Source organism: Drosophila mauritiana, chromosome 3L (genome assembly GCF_004382145.1).
Source record: "Drosophila mauritiana strain mau12 chromosome 3L, ASM438214v1, whole genome shotgun sequence".
Taxonomy (NCBI): domain Eukaryota; kingdom Metazoa; phylum Arthropoda; class Insecta; order Diptera; family Drosophilidae; genus Drosophila; species Drosophila mauritiana.
Window position 1 is genome coordinate 18754985 of NC_046669.1, and position 15493 is coordinate 18770477.

Consider the following 15493-nt stretch of genomic DNA (forward strand, 5'->3'; position numbering starts at 1 on the left):
TAAAATATACCAAATTATATGTACTATTTAAACTGATATCAGTTAAAATTAAACTAATGCTTACAATTGATTTTTATGATAAGATAATTAGAACAATCAATTACCAAATGGATATTTTTCTTAATAACCTGGATTGTAACCAAGTCATGCGGATGTTTTACTTTTATGACATTTATTATTAATGAATCAAGGGCAAATTTACAAATATCACTTGAAAAGTTTCAACAGTTTTAGAAATTAAATATCCAAAATCAGCATTTGAATTAAGTTATCCTCTTTTAGGTTCAAAGTGATAAGCCTTTGCCTTGGGTTTTCTTAATTACCTTCCAAAAATTTGGTTTATTTTTCTTGATCAACAGCATTTTAAACTAAAACAAGCGCCTCGAGGAAGGCTCCTCCTCGACAATCCCTTTCACTGGACGAGCCAGTTCGATGGAATTGATCCGGACCATGGTGTGCGGGGATCGCTGGAAGTTGATGCGCATGTACTGCTTCCTGCGCTTTTTCCTGAAGTGCGTCTTCGTGTGGCTGAGCGTCTTCTCCACGACGGTGGCCTTCACCGAGATGAGTCCAGGCTCCAGGATGGGCCTTCCCACGAGCGTAAAGTCGCGGGCACCGGCCAGGAGCACCTTATCCAGGCTGATCTCGTCGCCTATCGTTGGCGGCCAGTAGCCCTCCACCAGGATGATATCACCTGGAGTTACTTTGAATTGCTTGCCGCACAGGTGGACAACCGCGAAGAGTCGTCCCTGCTCGGATTTTTGCACCTGCCGGTTGATGCGCTCGCAAATGCTCAGGCATTCCTTCTGCTGATCCTTGGCTATGGCAGATATATCCACCGATTCCGTCGCCGGCTTGTTTTGCTGCCCAATTACCGGCGATATGCTCAGTGGACGCATGGCACCTACAAAAGAATGGGATTTCATTGGGACCTGGTTATGTCACATTGTTTACATCGATGCTATTCAATATTCACTTACCTGCCGTTAACAAACTTCGGTTGGGCACGTGGCGCAGCATTTGGCGCATAGTTTGCGCTAGAAAGGACATCGTTTGGCTTTGTTTTTAACTCAAAAAGTACATAAATAAATCGGATCGGTTAAATGTCGGCGGATAGGCAAAATATGAATTACACTAACGCGTTTTCGAACAGCTGTGTTAGCATGCGCACGTTAACATCACTGTTATTTACAGCTTTAGCTGTTTAGCTTTAGCTAATACGCCTAAACTGCTAAATAAATAACAATAAGTAACGGCACAGTTAGGGATAATATTTGGTAAATGGGTATTTAATCTTAGCTTCCTTAACTAAGCCCAACCACATTGCCTAAAATTAATTAAATTGTATCATAGTTAGCGCTGTTATAATTTGAATATAAATAACATACCTAGCTGCCGCTAGCGAATGTTCTCCCACGCTGCCATCACTGACAGCATGTGCTGTGATTACAGTGCTGTGTAATCACCAAACTTTCAACACTACCCCAAGCAGGCCGGCAATTTCATATACGAATTTTGTGCTTAGCAACTTATTTAAGCCCAGTAAACAACTAGTGAGCCACTGAAAAAACGCACAAGAGTACAACTCCCGATCAGTTATACAGCAAACAGAATCAAAAGCACAAGATGGCCGAGACCGAGAAAATCGAGGTTCGCGACGTGACTCGCATCGAGCGCATTGGCGCCCATTCGCACATCCGCGGATTGGGATTGGACGATGTGCTGGAGGCCCGCCTGGTATCCCAGGGAATGGTGGGTCAGAAGGATGCCCGCCGCGCCGCCGGCGTTGTGGTGCAGATGGTTCGCGAGGGCAAGATCGCCGGAAGATGTATCCTTTTGGCCGGAGAGCCTAGTACCGGCAAAACGGCCATTGCTGTGGGAATGGCGCAGGCTCTGGGCACCGAGACCCCTTTCACTAGCATGTCCGGATCGGAGATATACTCGCTGGAGATGAGCAAGACCGAGGCTCTGTCGCAGGCACTGCGCAAGAGCATTGGAGTTCGCATCAAGGAGGAAACCGAGATCATCGAGGGCGAAGTGGTGGAGATCCAGATCGAACGCCCCGCCTCGGGTACCGGGCAGAAGGTGGGCAAGGTCACCCTCAAGACCACCGAGATGGAAACCAACTACGATCTGGGCAACAAGATCATCGAGTGCTTTATGAAAGAGAAGATCCAGGCTGGCGATGTGATCACCATCGACAAGGCGTCCGGAAAGGTCAACAAGCTGGGTCGCAGCTTCACCAGAGCCAGGGACTACGACGCCACTGGCGCCCAGACCAGATTCGTCCAATGCCCCGAGGGTGAGCTTCAGAAACGCAAGGAGGTGGTGCACACTGTGACCCTACACGAGATCGATGTTATCAATAGTCGCACCCACGGGTTCCTGGCCCTGTTCTCCGGCGATACTGGCGAAATCAAGCAGGAAGTTCGCGATCAGATCAACAACAAGGTTCTCGAGTGGCGCGAGGAGGGCAAGGCAGAGATAAACCCGGGAGTACTCTTCATAGACGAGGTGCACATGCTGGACATTGAGTGCTTCTCCTTCCTGAATCGCGCCCTGGAGTCGGACATGGCTCCGGTGGTGGTGATGGCCACCAACCGCGGCATCACTCGCATTAGGGGCACCAACTATCGCAGTCCGCACGGCATTCCCATTGATCTACTCGATCGCATGATCATCATACGCACTGTACCGTATTCCGAGAAGGAGGTTAAGGAGATCCTAAAAATTCGCTGCGAGGAGGAGGACTGCATCATGCACCCGGATGCCCTGACCATTCTCACACGCATCGCCACAGACACCAGTTTGCGCTACGCCATCCAACTGATCACCACAGCCAATTTGGTCTGTCGTCGCCGCAAGGCCACCGAAGTCAATACCGAGGATGTGAAGAAGGTCTACTCGCTCTTCCTGGATGAGAATCGCTCGAGCAAGATCCTCAAGGAGTACCAGGACGACTACATGTTCAGCGAAATTACCGAGGAGGTGGAAAGGGACCCGTCCGCTGGAGGCGGAGCAAAGCGTCGCGTGGAGGGCGGTGGAGGAGATGCCCAGCCCATGGAGCACTAGAGTCCGAACTGTTATCGCAGCAACCTCCCAGTACATTCTCATGACTATTTTATGAACAATAAATAAGTTTCCTTGTATCTATCATTAAATTAAATGGCTATGATTTCGGTCATGGTTTTATAACGATAAAATAAACCATTATCATCATTTTGGGTTTATAATTTCGGAAAATATTTAATTAATTTTTAAAGGTGAAAAAAAAGCCTAATTGGGGTAATTAAATTCAGTCCTTATTGTAGCAAAAGAATCAAGATAGTACGAGTTTTTCAATAAAGAACTTACAAATTTCGTTTAGTAGCATCCAAAATAACAATTAATAATCAAAACGCAGAAATGAACTTAATGCTCATGTGATTTGATTCCAACTTGACCAATTCTCATAAGTTTCTAGTTTATGCTATCTTACGAAATAACTAGAAAAACAGCAACGCTTCTTTTACCTAAAAATAATTTCATTGCATTTATTTCGCATTTCAATTTACTGACATTAAAACTTAGCGTGAGCATATCAAAATATATCGTCGCATCATCTTTACATTGGTATAAAACTGTCTTTATGGCTTAGTTAGTCTCCTTGAGCGCTGCTCCCGTTTCAATAAATGAATTTGTTTGATTTTCAAAGACCCTGGTGTATCGTTATAGTCTTGAGTGATCCGTCTAGTTCCTAGTTGAAATAAACAGATTTAAACACTTATACAATTTACAATTTTATATAATATATATATATATACGACTGAGAATATGTTCTTAGGCAAGATAAAACAGTATCTTATCGCCAAAATACACACTGCATACTTGAGGATGACTCCTCCTTGACTAGGCAGACAATATATATATATATATGTTAAAATTGTTCTTCAATAGCTAGTTAACAAATCTCTAATTACATTGTGGCTCGTTATTTGGTAATCTTCTTATTTGGTTAGTAAGAACAATTCGATTATGTGTAAAAAACCAATTCCAAACAATTGTCAAGGCAAACCAAAGATTTTGAGAACTGCCAGTCGCTTCCTCCTATTGCTTCAATCCTACTCAGACTTCTTATCTTCTGGTTTCTTTTCCTCTACGAGTTTGTCCGTGTTGTTGTCCTGCAACTTCTGATCCTCTCCAGCTAGTTTCCGGGTACTGCTCCGGAAAAAGTGATTGTAAGTATGATAGAAGGCAGCCCAGAGTACTAGGAAAGTGAATCCATAGTAGCTGACCGCTCCGTACACCACGATCCAGCGCTCGTATTTCAGAAACACAAATGCGGTGAGGCACCAGCCCATGTACACAACGTTGTACGACTTGAGGGTGATGAAATAAAGCAGCTTGTAAATGTCCGAGTTGTTCAGAATGTGGCCCCACTGGGGCAACACCACTTTGGTGTAGAAACGGGTTATCTAGAAAAGGGGTGAGGAAACAGATTACTTTGTGATTGTGAGGATTGATAAAGATAAACTTTGCTTGGCTTTTTATTAGCCGGTTGTATAATATTTATCCGATTTGAAGATACCAAATAAGTACCCTACTGCTTAATTCACTTCCGTTTTACCAGCAAATTGAGTACTCACTTGTTTTTCGGTGCTCACAACCATGTATTCCATGAGGAATGTCATGTAGTAACCGCTGTGGTATCCGTGCCAGACCGCCAAGAAACCCAAAGCCGCGCCATAGCTGATCGTGCGGTTGTTGAGGAACTTGAGTCGCTTGTAGATATACTGTCCAACCCATTGGTTCGTGTTTACATTGAAACTTTGAACGTAGTGCTCCATGGTGTTTCCGGTCTCCAGCAGCTTTAGCTTCACATTGCTGCAGCCCGACCAATCGGGCTGACCGTTCTTATCCTCGCCCTTGTAGGTCAGACCAATGCAAATGAGGGCTCCCTCGGTGAGCAGCCAGCATGATATGTACTTGTACAGACTGAATTTGGCCCAGAAGCCGAGGAAATAAATCCTCTTGACGAACGAAACTTGCGCAAACTCCGGGGTGAGGAAGTACGAATCGGGCAGATATTTCAATCCCACTTGACACACAACCAGATAGAATGCACCAGCTCCAAAGCGACGAACGCCAGCCTCCACGTTTCCTTCGTGCTGACGGAATTTGCCATCGACAAAGGCCTTATATCGGCGGAATGGGAACTGCGGTCCAACCAAAAATCCACTGGGGAAATAGGAAAAGGCCAGGAGCTCCAGCAGAGAGGGTGGTTCCTTCAGAGCAGTTTCCTTTTGGTCCTTAGACAATTCCGACTCCTCTTTCAGGCCGTCGGTGATGTCGAAACCATAGCCAATCATACGGAGAACCAAAATGCAGTGCGGCATCGTCCACAGAATATCGTAATCATTGCTGGACGTGTAGAAATATCCCAGCAGCAGGTAGCTCATATGGAATATGAAGTTAATGGCTAGGAATATCTGCGTCTTCTTTCGCAGGAGGAGTACCAAGAAATAGGTGGTCAGGATGGCTATCAGTGAGTGATATGTGTCGCGGCCATAGTTGAAGTAACACAATCCAGCGCCGCATCCAGCGAAGAACATGTGATGCACTGTTTTATCGGCAATAACAGCAATAAACTTTTGATAAAATGCTGCCACCGGATAACCTGAAACAAATGATGTACATTAGTTGGATTGATTTAAAAATTAAAAGTTTAGATCATGCAGTAAACGTTTTCAACCTCCTTTTAGGTTTAATTTACGTTTTTGCATAGCCTGACTGTTATCAAAACCCTATCTAATAGGAATGAGTCACATATTTATGGAATTTTGGGAGTCATGGTACAATTTTAAAGGTCTTCGTAATTTATTTCAGATCTTTAGTAATCATAAGTTTTTGATACCTAGGATTAGAAAATGTATCAACCTTATTGTTACTATATAAGTTTGTGAAAAAGTTCATTTAGCGATACATTTGAATTAAAACCATAAAAGTTATATATGACTTTGGACGAAAAATATGGGAAGAACAAAAATAACACACTCTTCAATGATAGGTACATCATTTATAAACACCTGTGCATACATATAATCTACATATATGTGCAATGAATTTGCATGATATGCTAAATATATAAATATCCATAGGAGAACATATCGTAACGTAATCGCTTGACTTAAAGATACTTTAAGTATAGAGTGTCCCTACTCAAAAGAACTGCTGCTGTGGCATCTTACCGGCCAGAATGGTGAGGAGCAGCCGGAGTGCCTCCACGGGAACGCCCACTCCCGATGCGATCACGTCCATCAGGCCGTTGTGGGGCAAGTCCTCCTCGAATTCCGTCATGCTAAATCTGGAAGGGAAAAGAGTTGCAGTGCTATCAGTGAACTCTACTCGCGTGATTCGATTCGCTGGGTTATTGCGCTCCAGTCCTTATCACGCCGTAATTGTTGCTGTTGTCATTGGCGCATATTACGCAAACTGATTGTTTTTTGATCATCAAAGGAGAGCGTCGCGGGGCAGGGGGGGGGAGGCTGATTAAGACAAGAGGAAGAGCAGCGGAAAGGGCAACAGCAACAACAACAAACGAGTGCACTTGGTCAGGGTCAATGAAAATGCAAATGCAAAGGTCGCATTATCTCGGCGAACCAGTGAACTCGATAATGACGCACTTGCCACCGCACGAACTTGAATATTTGATGCTTATTGATTTCACGGCCAGTTGCTGAAAGCGAGTGGGAGCAACAAAATCGAGAGCGGCATGCCAAATTGTGGCCAAAATTACCTAAAGTTAAGTTACTAACACTGGAGCAGTGTGGCCGTAGGCGGGTGCATTGAAATTACCCGACTCTAACAGTAATAGACACACGGATTAACCCACTGTTTCTATCATTTAAAAATTAGTATTTAAGATCCACACTCACACAATATATGTTTTTACTATCTATTTTACTAAAAAAATACTTTAGTTATATTTAATTAAAATTTCTTGCATATTAAAACGAACTGCTAATCACAGTTTTTTATGCATTGTTATTAAATAATTCTTTGACATATTTTACATTTGTTCCATATTTTTATGAACGCTTACAATAAATACAAATATAAAACCAAAATGTTTCGGTTACCTATTTACTATTTTACTAATATTTAACTAAAATTGTGCTTGTATTATATATAACAAACTAGTAAATTTTACACATATTCTACAGTATGTACCATATCATGATCTACTGAAATTAATATACATTTTATACCACTAAACAATGTAAATATATGTATATGTAGCCGAGCATATTGTGGACTTTATACTTTTCAAGCGCCTCAAATTAACGGAGATCAGTTAGCGACAATGGAGGAACGGCGGATATTGGAACATGGGGACGTTTTTATTTATTTATTTTTTCGTTATTTGGAGGTGAATTTTAACCGACCGTTCCACAGACTGTCCCACCGAAGTGTCCCAACGACCGTGTCCCGACGACCATATCCCGCCGACTGTTCCGCTGTGTGTCCCTCCGTCCAGCCGTGTTCCGATCACCCTAAATAAATTTTCATGAAGTCTTAAAATAAATATTTAGATATAGATAGTTATATCGATATATATATATAATATTTAGTAAATTTCGGAAACTTTTAGAAAGAACTTACGATATTATAAAGTATTGGCAAGCAATGGGTTAATTGAAAATCGTAAAGTCTGTCACACGCATTGCTACGGAATTATTTTGCTACTCCGCTTTGGTCACACTGCTCGGCGACAAGAAATTGAATTGCATGAGAATTTAAAAAGTTTCGTTTATTAAGTAGAAGCATTAGTCAACCGATTCTGGAAATCACAACACGAGGTCAAGGGTCAATGCACAGTCAGCCACAGAGGTTGAGCCAAGAAGCGCCTATCCCAACAGCTGTTCTGCCGCTGGGTGAGATTATATGTTTACGTTTACGTGTCACTTGATCGAAACAGATTTGTGAACATTGTATTAATTTCGTTAAATTCACCCGATCCGCAGCAATCCGGATGCCAAACTGGCACACTCGGGGAGCAGTATGCGCCGCAACAACTACCCGTACCAGCCCCTAAACCAGCACCCATCAGGGCCCCATCCCGCGAGCCACGACGCCTTGGAGGCGGAAAACGAGCAGGCGGCGGAGGAGCTGAAGCAGAAGATCGGTGCCCTGAAGTCCCTCACCATCGATATAGGCAATGAAGTGCGCTACCAGGACAAACTGCTGCGCGGCATCGACGACGACATGGACCGGACGAGTGGATTTCTGGGCAATACGATGACACGGGTGGTGCGACTGGCCAAACAGGGCGGTGGTGCTCGCCAGATGTGCTACATGTTCCTCTTCGTCCTCGTCGTTTTCTTCATCCTTTGGATAACCCTCAAGTTCAAGTAGTTGTTGGTAATTTTATAAAATATATACCCACATATTTGTAGTGTTTAGTGTAGTCGAAGGTTGTATTTGGTTCGGAATGCGGTTCACTTTTGGCCTGAAATCATAAAGTTAAATATATTTTTTAAGTTCAAACCCATATTAGAAAGACAGATACGTACGTTAAAATCTCTTCAGCAAGAGGAGATTAAATCAAGTTGTAAAGACAAATAAGAGAAGGTTCAAGTATCAAGTGATCAAATTACTTTCAAAAATTGCTGTTCTTTTCTAAACCTAAAAATCAGATTATAGTCGCATAAAATGCCAATCATTTATAAACTTCCTAAAAAACAGCACACATTTAGTATTGCAATTAGGATAAAAACCTGTTACTCAATTGGTCCAATTTCCATATTAGAATTCATCAATAAGAAGCCCCTTTTTTTCTAAAATATGTACTTACTACTTTATTCTTTGCGCAGAGAGTGACAATTTGTTGAAAGTACAAAAGACGCACGCATACAAATTAAGGTCGATTGGGTGGGTTACATTTTGGGTTTACAGCTAATGATGATTATGATTATCGGACTTGTTACTGTTCTCATTTCCACATAGTGTGATTGAAGTGGCTTTAAATCGAATTTGGAACCGTTTCCTTCACAACTTTTCGATGGCTATTGCTTTCGTATAACACAACTCAAAGTTCAACTTTATCCACGTATGTATGTAAGAATTCAGAATGTCGGTGAAAATGAAAACCGGAACACGCCTGTAAGCAGCACTTTGGGCTGGAGCAGCGGCTATGCGTGGAAGGTCTTCATCTTTTTATTGCTTCTACTGAAGTCCTGGTCGAGGTCATCGTCGTCGGCCTCTTCGCTGCCCACTTCCTCATCGCTTAGATATTCGGTGAACTGATCCCCATTTTGACTCTCCAGTGCTCGAACTGGAAAGTATATAAAGTATATTAGCAGGAAGTTCATTAATAACCTGTAGTAGTTGCTCACTCTGCTTAGCTAGTATGTTGTTTTGTTTCCTGATCTCTTCGATGTCTTTCTGGTTTTCACTGATCTTCCGCCTCATCGTCTGTATGCATTCGGTGGTCTTTTTCAGGATTTGAGCTCGACTCGCCTGTAACCGAGATATATATTATTAACCTATTTATTATTTCTAATTAGCTTTATCGCACAGGATCTACATTTTTTGATACTTTGAACTTTGAGAAAAAACGAACTGGTATGACTTATGGGATTTTCTTGGCAGAAAGTGATCCCAACAGTGTCACCTGTTGCTCTTTTGGATTACCTTTTCGCCCTTGAGTGTGGGCACCGCCTCTCGCAGGTTGGTGAAGCTCTCCTTGATGTGATCGCGCCGCCTTCGCTCCAAAGCGTTGTGGTGCGCCCGCTTTTCGGCCTTGAAACAAATATAAAAATTAGCATATAGGAAATTCCATCGCAAATACAGCAGAGCTCAGCATAATAATAACGAAAATTGAACGAAATAGTCTCAAGACCATAGGAATATAAACACATGTTAGTAAATAGTAATATATAATATATTAGGTCCCTCTGAGATTATTTTCGATTACGAATCCTATTGCTGTGAACTCTGCTGTAACGTAATCACGCTTCTGTAACAGCAACAACAACACGTGTGCGTTCTGTTTATCAACAAAAGGCAATGTGCGCAGTCGCTTCTTCCCACTCAGCTTATGCATGATGGATAGTCACCTGGGTGAAATTGGCGGTGTTCGTGTGTCGCGAGGATCCCAAGCCAGTGTCCGAGTCCCCATCCTCCTAAAAAGTCGTTAATTCGGCATTAAAATCAATATTAAGCACACGTATGAGTATTTTCCTCTGCGCCTTGCTTACGTCACTTTCGATGTCTATGTCGCGGTCGTCGTCGCTCATACTCATGATGCTTCACTTGGTTACACGGATTGCGCGCAAATTAAGAATTATTTGCAAAGATTATTCCAGTAAGCTGGTAAATTGTATGTTTGTTTGTGAATATTCCAAATAAACATGCAACTTTGTTGTTGTATGCTCACGTTGTAAGTTTTGCAGAGTGACCAAATCAAGTTATGCTAAAAATACTGCAAACTTAAATGTCACCAAAAGCCAAGCCATATTTTTAATATTTGATTTGTCTTAAATAAAAATTATATATATTAAACACAAATTCAATATTCGCTTAACACTCATGTTTGTGCAGATGGTTTGATTTCTATTAAGAATATTTACACATTTGGTTGAGTTAGAATACCCCTACTATTTGCGCCACACTACAGTACTCGCCAGTGTGACCACACTGCTCGCAAAATGCCAAAGGCAGCGGCAGAAGCAGCAGTCTCCAAGAAGTTTTTGATATAGTTCCGACATTTACTAGTTTATTTGATGGCTTTTCCCACCACAAGTGCCCAGCAAGCCGAGACGAACCGCAAGATACTCGAGGAGATCCAGACGAAGAAGCAGTTGCTCGCGGGCGGGATCATAAACCTTGGCCTGAGTCCGCCGAACCAGGTGAGTTCGTTGGGAACATGCCGATTGGAAAATGTGTTTACCTGGACTTTTATCGTAGATGCCCGCACCCCAGTTGCTGGGACAGCCGACGACAGTGAATCCAGACTTCCAGGCGGGCGTGGGCATTGCCACTAATGCCACATCCACCGCCCGCTCTGCATTTAATCCAACGAGCTCTACGACTTTGGGCTTCTTTATACCTCAGGATTCGTATTTTGGAAATAGCTTTATACCCGTGCTGCCTCGCCTGGAGCCGCTGCCGTCGCCTGCGACCACGCCCACCACCCCAAACGCACCGCCCAGCCACAGTATCAGCAAATAGCCGGATCCGCAATGGCCCGGATGAAGCTGAGGAAACTGGAGGAGTACCTTCAGGGCGTTGATGGCTTCGAACAGCCCAAGATCCTGTTGGAACAGTACCCCACTCCGCCGCACATAGCCGCCTGTATGGCCCATCACATGCAGTCGCAGCACGAGGACATCGAGGGAAAGCTGGTCGGAGATCTGGGCTGCGGCTGCGGAATGCTCAGCATTGCTTCCACTCTGCTGGGCGCCCAGCTCACTGTGGGCTTCGAACTGGACGGCGATGCCGTGGACACCTTTAGGGGCAATGTAGTGGAGATGGAGCTACCCAATGTCGACTGCGTGCGGGCGGATGTGCTGCAGCTGATTGGTAGCAAGTGGGAGAAGTCCTTCGACACGGTGCTGATGAACCCCCCATTCGGCACGAAACACAATGCCGGCATGGACATGCGGTTTCTGGAGGTGGCCCTACGATTGGCCAACACAGCAGTTTACTCCCTCCACAAAACGTCAACTCGGTAAGTCAGTATAAAATAGATTATAATCGATACTCGTAGATTTGATAAGGATTACCAGTCGTGTTAAGTCCACACTTTGCCAAAATGTGTTGATGAAACTTTTTTTAATCATTTCCTTTCTGATTTCTATCCGTATTCAACGAAATTTTCGATTTTTTCCCTAGCAAACCCCCTATTTAATACGAGTGCTGGGATATAACATAACTCCTGTTTTTTAATGTAAAGTATTGAGCTTTTACATTAAGTCTGTTAGTTAAACAGATACTCAGGTAGTATGCTTGTTAGTCTATATATAGATATATTTTGAAATATATTGATATTCAAAATTCAATATATGAATGTACATATGCAGATTGATACTTCAAGAGTTTCTGCTGGTATAAACAGATGCGCAATCTTTTGTTATTGGCACAGTAAACAAGATACAATTGTGCCCGCTTTTTGGTAAATGTTCTTCCTTACCGCTGTTTATGCTATTGTTGTTGTCTTGTTAAGAGCGCTGCTCACAACTATAAAACGCCGCAGAAACACCAACAAGGTACAGATAGCCACTAGAAGTCAGCAGCAAGATGGTCCCTTCACGTAGCCTGCTAATCCTCGCTGTGGTGCTAGCAATTCTTCTGGCCTCCATGTTTACTGAAGCGCAGATCCTGGGACGCGGCCAATGCCGCCTCACCGCCATTCGAGTGTCCGCTGGCGGGACAGTGTGCGAGAGACTCTGCTTCCGAAAAGACTACCGCGGTCCGCCGAACCTCTGCCGCCGCATCCCCAGGGATGCAGTGGTTCCTGTCTGCTCCGGTGGCTGCTGTCGCAGCGGTCCCAACTGCCTGCAGCTGCTTTACACATAAAGTATTTGGATAAGATGCAGCACGTTTCATCAATAGTTTAGATTTTAGTGAGAAACTATGAATATTAAATATTTCAAAATATATATGCTACTCATAATGAGAGGATGAGTTCTTTAATTAAAAGGGTATCTTATTATTCGACCTCTTCCTGTTTTTTAGAGAGCTGTTAGAATAGTCAAACCTACACAACTTTGAAATAGTACATCAAAGCTAATTTAAATATCGATTTTAATTATTCGCAGGTCGTACATTCAGAAAAAGGCACTGGAATGGGGCGCCCGCGGCTCTGTGGTCGCCGAACTTCGTTACAACATCGACGCCAGCTACAAGTTCCACAAGCAGAAGTCAAAGGATATCGAGGTGGACTTCTGGCGCTTTGAAATCGGTCAGGAATAATTATATCGGTTGCATTTAGTTTCGGACATTATATGTATTTGTATTTTAAATTGTAGCACATTAAAATTTATCGTATGTGTTATCTACTCCACATTGAAGACAACGCCCTGGGCGCAGGCCAATTCCCCGGAGTGGTTGACTGTAATGGTGGCCCGCTTGCAATACTGCTTCCAGGCATCCGATCCGGACTCGCGACCTCCTCCAGTGGCCTTTTCGCCTCCGAAAGCTCCTCCAATCTCGGCGCCGTTGGTGGTGGTGTTGATGTTAACGATACCGCAATCGGAACCCTTGGCTCCAATCCACTTGAAGGCCTGCCCGATGTTCTCGGTGAAAATGGCAGATGATAAGCCCTGTTCCACCTCATTGTTCCATTCGATGGCCTGGTCCACGTTTTTGGCTTTGAGGATGTACACGATCGGTGCAAAGGTTTCGCGATGGACAACGCTGGCATCGTGCGGCAATCCAGTGATCACAGTGGGCTCTACGTAAAAACCATCCCGCTGGATGACATTGCCTCCGAAGGCCACCGTTCCTCCTAAGGATTTCGCCTCCGCGATGGCCACCTTGTAGTTCTCCACGTTTTGTTGCGTGTGCACGGGACCCACCAGGGTTTGAGCTTCGAGCTGGTGGCCAATCTTGGGAATTAGCTGTTTGTATTTACCAACCAGCACCTTTACGAACTGATCGTGCAGCTTTTCGTGGACAATAATCCTCCTGGTGGTGGTGCATCTTTGACCACTGGTGCCAATGCAGCCGAAGAGTGCTGCGTCCAGGGCCATCTTCACGTTGGCAGATTCATCGATGATTAGGGCATTATTACCGCCTAACTCGAGGATCACCTTGCCGAATCTGCGCTGCACTTCGACGCCCACATCCCGACCAGTCTGGCAGCTGCCGGTGAAGGAAACGAGGTTAACTCTCTTATCAGCCACCAAGGTCTGACCCACATCGGTTCCTCCTTGGCAGAGGGTCACCACCGGCGGCAGATTGTTCCTGCGCAGCACTTCAGCCACAATTTTTGTGGTCGCCACCGACACCAAGGGAGTGCTGGGAGCTCCCTTCCACAGCACACTGTTGCCGGTGGTTAGGGCGATGGCAGCATTCCAGCCGAACACAGCATTGGGAAAATTGTAGGCCGAAATAACGCCCACCACTCCCAGCGGACGCCAGGCCTCCAAAATCGAGTGGTCCGCACGCTCCGAGTTGATCAGCTGGCCGGAGTAAATCCTAGAGAGGCCAACGGCGTAGTCGCAGATATCTATGAACTCCTGAACCTCGCCCTGTCCCTCGCTGTAGATTTTGCCCACCTCCAGGGAGACAAGCTTTCCCAGTGGTTCCTTGTACTTCCTCAGCTCATCGCCGATTTGCCGGACTATCTCGCCGCGGACGGGAGCTGGAACCTGTCGCCACTGCTTGTAGGCTTCCATCGCTAGTCCGATGGTCTGTTCGAGCTCCTGGACATTTCCCTGACGCACTTTGGCAATCGGTCGACCAGTTCCGGGATCGTAGCTGGTAACGGATGGCCCACGACCCTGCCACTGACCCGAATAAACACCTGGATTGTCGCGCTCCAGTCCCAATTCTTTCAGGAAACTGTACTCCGGCTGATCAATGAGAAATGATGAGGACGATGAGTAGCTGGCGGATTGGGTAACCAGGCGGCGCGGCAGCGCCAGCTTCGAAATATTTCTCAAGTGTGCCAACATGCTGCATAAATAAATAAATAAATTTGTAATTATGGTATTAGAGTTGCATATAGCATTCAGCTTATCAGTGATCCATATTTTCGTATCTTAATATCAAAGATATAGTTTAGCAAATATCTACAGTACATATTATTTTAATTAAGAATTGTTAAATAGTTCATAGGAGCTTGAGATTGAATTATATACTATATATTATGGGGGCATGTTAAGATCCAGGGTTATTTCTATGAAGAATTGTTGTTCTGGCGGAGGAAAACGGGAGGAGATTTATGGATTACTGATTAAGAGCTGATACCACTCTTATCGAGCGATTACAGCACCGTCTGTTCTCTGGTTGCTGGCTGGAAAGTTTCGTTTTCAGATCCCCAGCAGAGCGGATCCACTGATAGCATCTCCACTAGAAGGTACTCACATGGTAGGTGTCCGGATCTATGGAACGAATGACTGGCCGAGTCGCAAGTCAATTATCAACTGACGGTGGATTCTGAATGCTGAACCAGCGGGACAAATCGGCTTTTGTGGGCAGCTTATCGCAGCCGCAAACTGAATTGAATGCTTGAGGAGAGGGGGAGGTAGGGGAGCTCCCCTGGTTCTTATCAATTGAATTAAAAGAATTGAGAGGTTGAGTGCAGCGTGGTCATGAAAAAGTAGCATACTTTCAGATGGTTATTCGAATATTTTGATGTGTTGGTTTTGACCATTTCCCTATGATCCATCCTATATAGGAATCTCTTGATACTGGTGCACTAATTTTAGTGTTATGAGTTTATTATTCATATTTGTTTTAGTTATCACTAATTATAATTTTAGTTAAGCTGCGCATTTTTCGAATG

At 44.2% G+C, this 15493-nt stretch overlaps 9 protein-coding genes across 12 annotated transcripts; 5 read left to right on the forward strand and 4 right to left on the reverse strand.

Annotated features, from left to right (window-relative positions):
* Positions 1-185: 185 nt before the first annotated feature.
* Positions 186-1131, reverse strand: LOC117141481 (39S ribosomal protein L21, mitochondrial). The gene is made up of 2 exons (XM_033304959.1): positions 981-1131; positions 186-904 (listed from the first exon to the last, which is right to left on the reverse strand). The coding sequence occupies exons 1-2, from the start codon at positions 1048-1050 to the stop codon at positions 369-371; spliced, it is 606 nt and encodes a 201-aa protein (XP_033160850.1). The 5' UTR covers positions 1051-1131; the 3' UTR covers positions 186-368.
* Positions 1132-1450: 319 nt separating this feature from the next.
* Positions 1451-3233, forward strand: LOC117140984 (ruvB-like helicase 2). The gene has a single exon (XM_033304234.1). It carries the CDS (start codon positions 1627-1629, stop codon positions 3070-3072), a length of 1446 nt encoding a protein of 481 aa, XP_033160125.1. The 5' UTR covers positions 1451-1626; the 3' UTR covers positions 3073-3233.
* Positions 3234-3503: 270 nt separating this feature from the next.
* LOC117140763 (lysophospholipid acyltransferase 5) lies at positions 3504-6829 on the reverse strand. Of its 4 annotated transcripts, XR_004459435.1 has the most exons (5): positions 6663-6769; positions 6228-6343; positions 4626-5656; positions 3960-4454; positions 3504-3736 (listed from the first exon to the last, which is right to left on the reverse strand). XR_004459435.1 is itself a non-coding variant. In XM_033303846.1 (4 exons), exons 2-4 carry the CDS (start codon positions 6334-6336, stop codon positions 4101-4103), a joined length of 1494 nt encoding a protein of 497 aa, XP_033159737.1. In that variant the 5' UTR covers positions 6337-6343; positions 6776-6829; the 3' UTR covers positions 3504-4100. The 4 variants fall into 4 exon arrangements, 3 of the variants coding, with proteins under 3 accessions (XP_033159737.1, XP_033159735.1, XP_033159736.1); XM_033303846.1 differs by lacking the exon at positions 6663-6769 and adding an exon at positions 6776-6829 and having other exon boundaries at positions 3504-4454; XM_033303844.1 differs by having other exon boundaries at positions 3504-4454.
* An 898-nt stretch (positions 6830-7727) lies between these two features.
* LOC117139786 (BET1 homolog) lies at positions 7728-8446 on the forward strand. Its single transcript, XM_033302400.1, has 2 exons — positions 7728-7913; positions 8004-8446. The coding sequence occupies exon 2, from the start codon at positions 8041-8043 to the stop codon at positions 8392-8394; it is 354 nt and encodes a 117-aa protein (XP_033158291.1). The 5' UTR covers positions 7728-7913; positions 8004-8040; the 3' UTR covers positions 8395-8446.
* A 613-nt stretch (positions 8447-9059) lies between these two features.
* LOC117139784 (protein max) lies at positions 9060-10430 on the reverse strand. The gene is made up of 5 exons (XM_033302398.1): positions 10239-10430; positions 10098-10163; positions 9673-9780; positions 9375-9498; positions 9060-9313 (listed from the first exon to the last, which is right to left on the reverse strand). Exons 1-5 carry the CDS (start codon positions 10281-10283, stop codon positions 9171-9173), a joined length of 486 nt encoding a protein of 161 aa, XP_033158289.1. The 5' UTR covers positions 10284-10430; the 3' UTR covers positions 9060-9170.
* Positions 10431-10690: 260 nt separating this feature from the next.
* LOC117139785 (SOSS complex subunit C homolog) lies at positions 10691-11227 on the forward strand. The gene is made up of 2 exons (XM_033302399.1): positions 10691-10889; positions 10948-11227. The coding sequence occupies exons 1-2, from the start codon at positions 10764-10766 to the stop codon at positions 11209-11211; spliced, it is 390 nt and encodes a 129-aa protein (XP_033158290.1). The 5' UTR covers positions 10691-10763; the 3' UTR covers positions 11212-11227.
* LOC117139783 (methyltransferase-like protein 5) lies at positions 11200-13045 on the forward strand. The gene is made up of 2 exons (XM_033302397.1): positions 11200-11710; positions 12801-13045. Exons 1-2 carry the CDS (start codon positions 11223-11225, stop codon positions 12952-12954), a joined length of 642 nt encoding a protein of 213 aa, XP_033158288.1. The 5' UTR covers positions 11200-11222; the 3' UTR covers positions 12955-13045.
* LOC117139787 lies at positions 11972-12786 on the forward strand. The gene has a single exon (XM_033302401.1). The coding sequence runs from the start codon at positions 12280-12282 to the stop codon at positions 12556-12558; it is 279 nt and encodes a 92-aa protein (XP_033158292.1). The 5' UTR covers positions 11972-12279; the 3' UTR covers positions 12559-12786.
* Positions 12969-15138, reverse strand: LOC117139782 (putative aldehyde dehydrogenase family 7 member A1 homolog). The gene is made up of 2 exons (XM_033302395.1): positions 15073-15138; positions 12969-14661 (listed from the first exon to the last, which is right to left on the reverse strand). Exon 2 carries the CDS (start codon positions 14658-14660, stop codon positions 13038-13040), a length of 1623 nt encoding a protein of 540 aa, XP_033158286.1. The 5' UTR covers position 14661; positions 15073-15138; the 3' UTR covers positions 12969-13037.
* Between the last annotated feature and the right edge of the window lie 355 nt (positions 15139-15493).

Bases quoted from the DNA above. Each gene is read 5' to 3' on its own strand.
- LOC117140763 (XM_033303846.1), bottom strand. From the start codon at position 6,336: ATGACGGAATTCGAGGAGGACTTGCCCCACAACGGCCTGATGGACGTG. The intron at 5,657-6,227 runs GTAAGATGCCAC...CATTTGTTTCAG, and splicing joins GCTCCTCACCATTCTGGCCG to GTTATCCGGTGGCAGCATTT. The intron at 4,455-4,625 runs GTGAGTACTCAA...CCCCTTTTCTAG, and splicing joins TTGTGAGCACCGAAAAACAA to ATAACCCGTTTCTACACCAA.
- LOC117139782 (XM_033302395.1), bottom strand. From the start codon at position 14,660: ATGTTGGCACACTTGAGAAATATTTCGAAGCTGGCGCTGCCGCGCCGC.
- LOC117139783 (XM_033302397.1), top strand. From the start codon at position 11,223: ATGGCCCGGATGAAGCTGAGGAAACTGGAGGAGTACCTTCAGGGCGTT. The intron at 11,711-12,800 runs GTAAGTCAGTAT...AATTATTCGCAG, and splicing joins CTCCACAAAACGTCAACTCG to GTCGTACATTCAGAAAAAGG.
- LOC117139785 (XM_033302399.1), top strand. From the start codon at position 10,764: ATGGCTTTTCCCACCACAAGTGCCCAGCAAGCCGAGACGAACCGCAAG. The intron at 10,890-10,947 runs GTGAGTTCGTTG...CTTTTATCGTAG, and splicing joins GCCTGAGTCCGCCGAACCAG to ATGCCCGCACCCCAGTTGCT.
- LOC117140984 (XM_033304234.1), top strand. From the start codon at position 1,627: ATGGCCGAGACCGAGAAAATCGAGGTTCGCGACGTGACTCGCATCGAG.
- LOC117139784 (XM_033302398.1), bottom strand. From the start codon at position 10,283: ATGAGTATGAGCGACGACGACCGCGACATAGACATCGAAAGTGAC. The intron at 9,781-10,097 runs GTGACTATCCAT...ATTTGTTTCAAG, and splicing joins ACACCGCCAATTTCACCCAG to GCCGAAAAGCGGGCGCACCA. The intron at 9,314-9,374 runs GTGAGCAACTAC...TATACTTTCCAG, and splicing joins CAACATACTAGCTAAGCAGA to TTCGAGCACTGGAGAGTCAA.
- LOC117139787 (XM_033302401.1), top strand. From the start codon at position 12,280: ATGGTCCCTTCACGTAGCCTGCTAATCCTCGCTGTGGTGCTAGCAATT.
- LOC117139786 (XM_033302400.1), top strand. From the start codon at position 8,041: ATGCGCCGCAACAACTACCCGTACCAGCCCCTAAACCAGCACCCATCA.
- LOC117141481 (XM_033304959.1), bottom strand. From the start codon at position 1,050: ATGTCCTTTCTAGCGCAAACTATGCGCCAAATGCTGCGCCACGTGCCC. The intron at 905-980 runs GTAAGTGAATAT...ATTCTTTTGTAG, and splicing joins CCGAAGTTTGTTAACGGCAG to GTGCCATGCGTCCACTGAGC.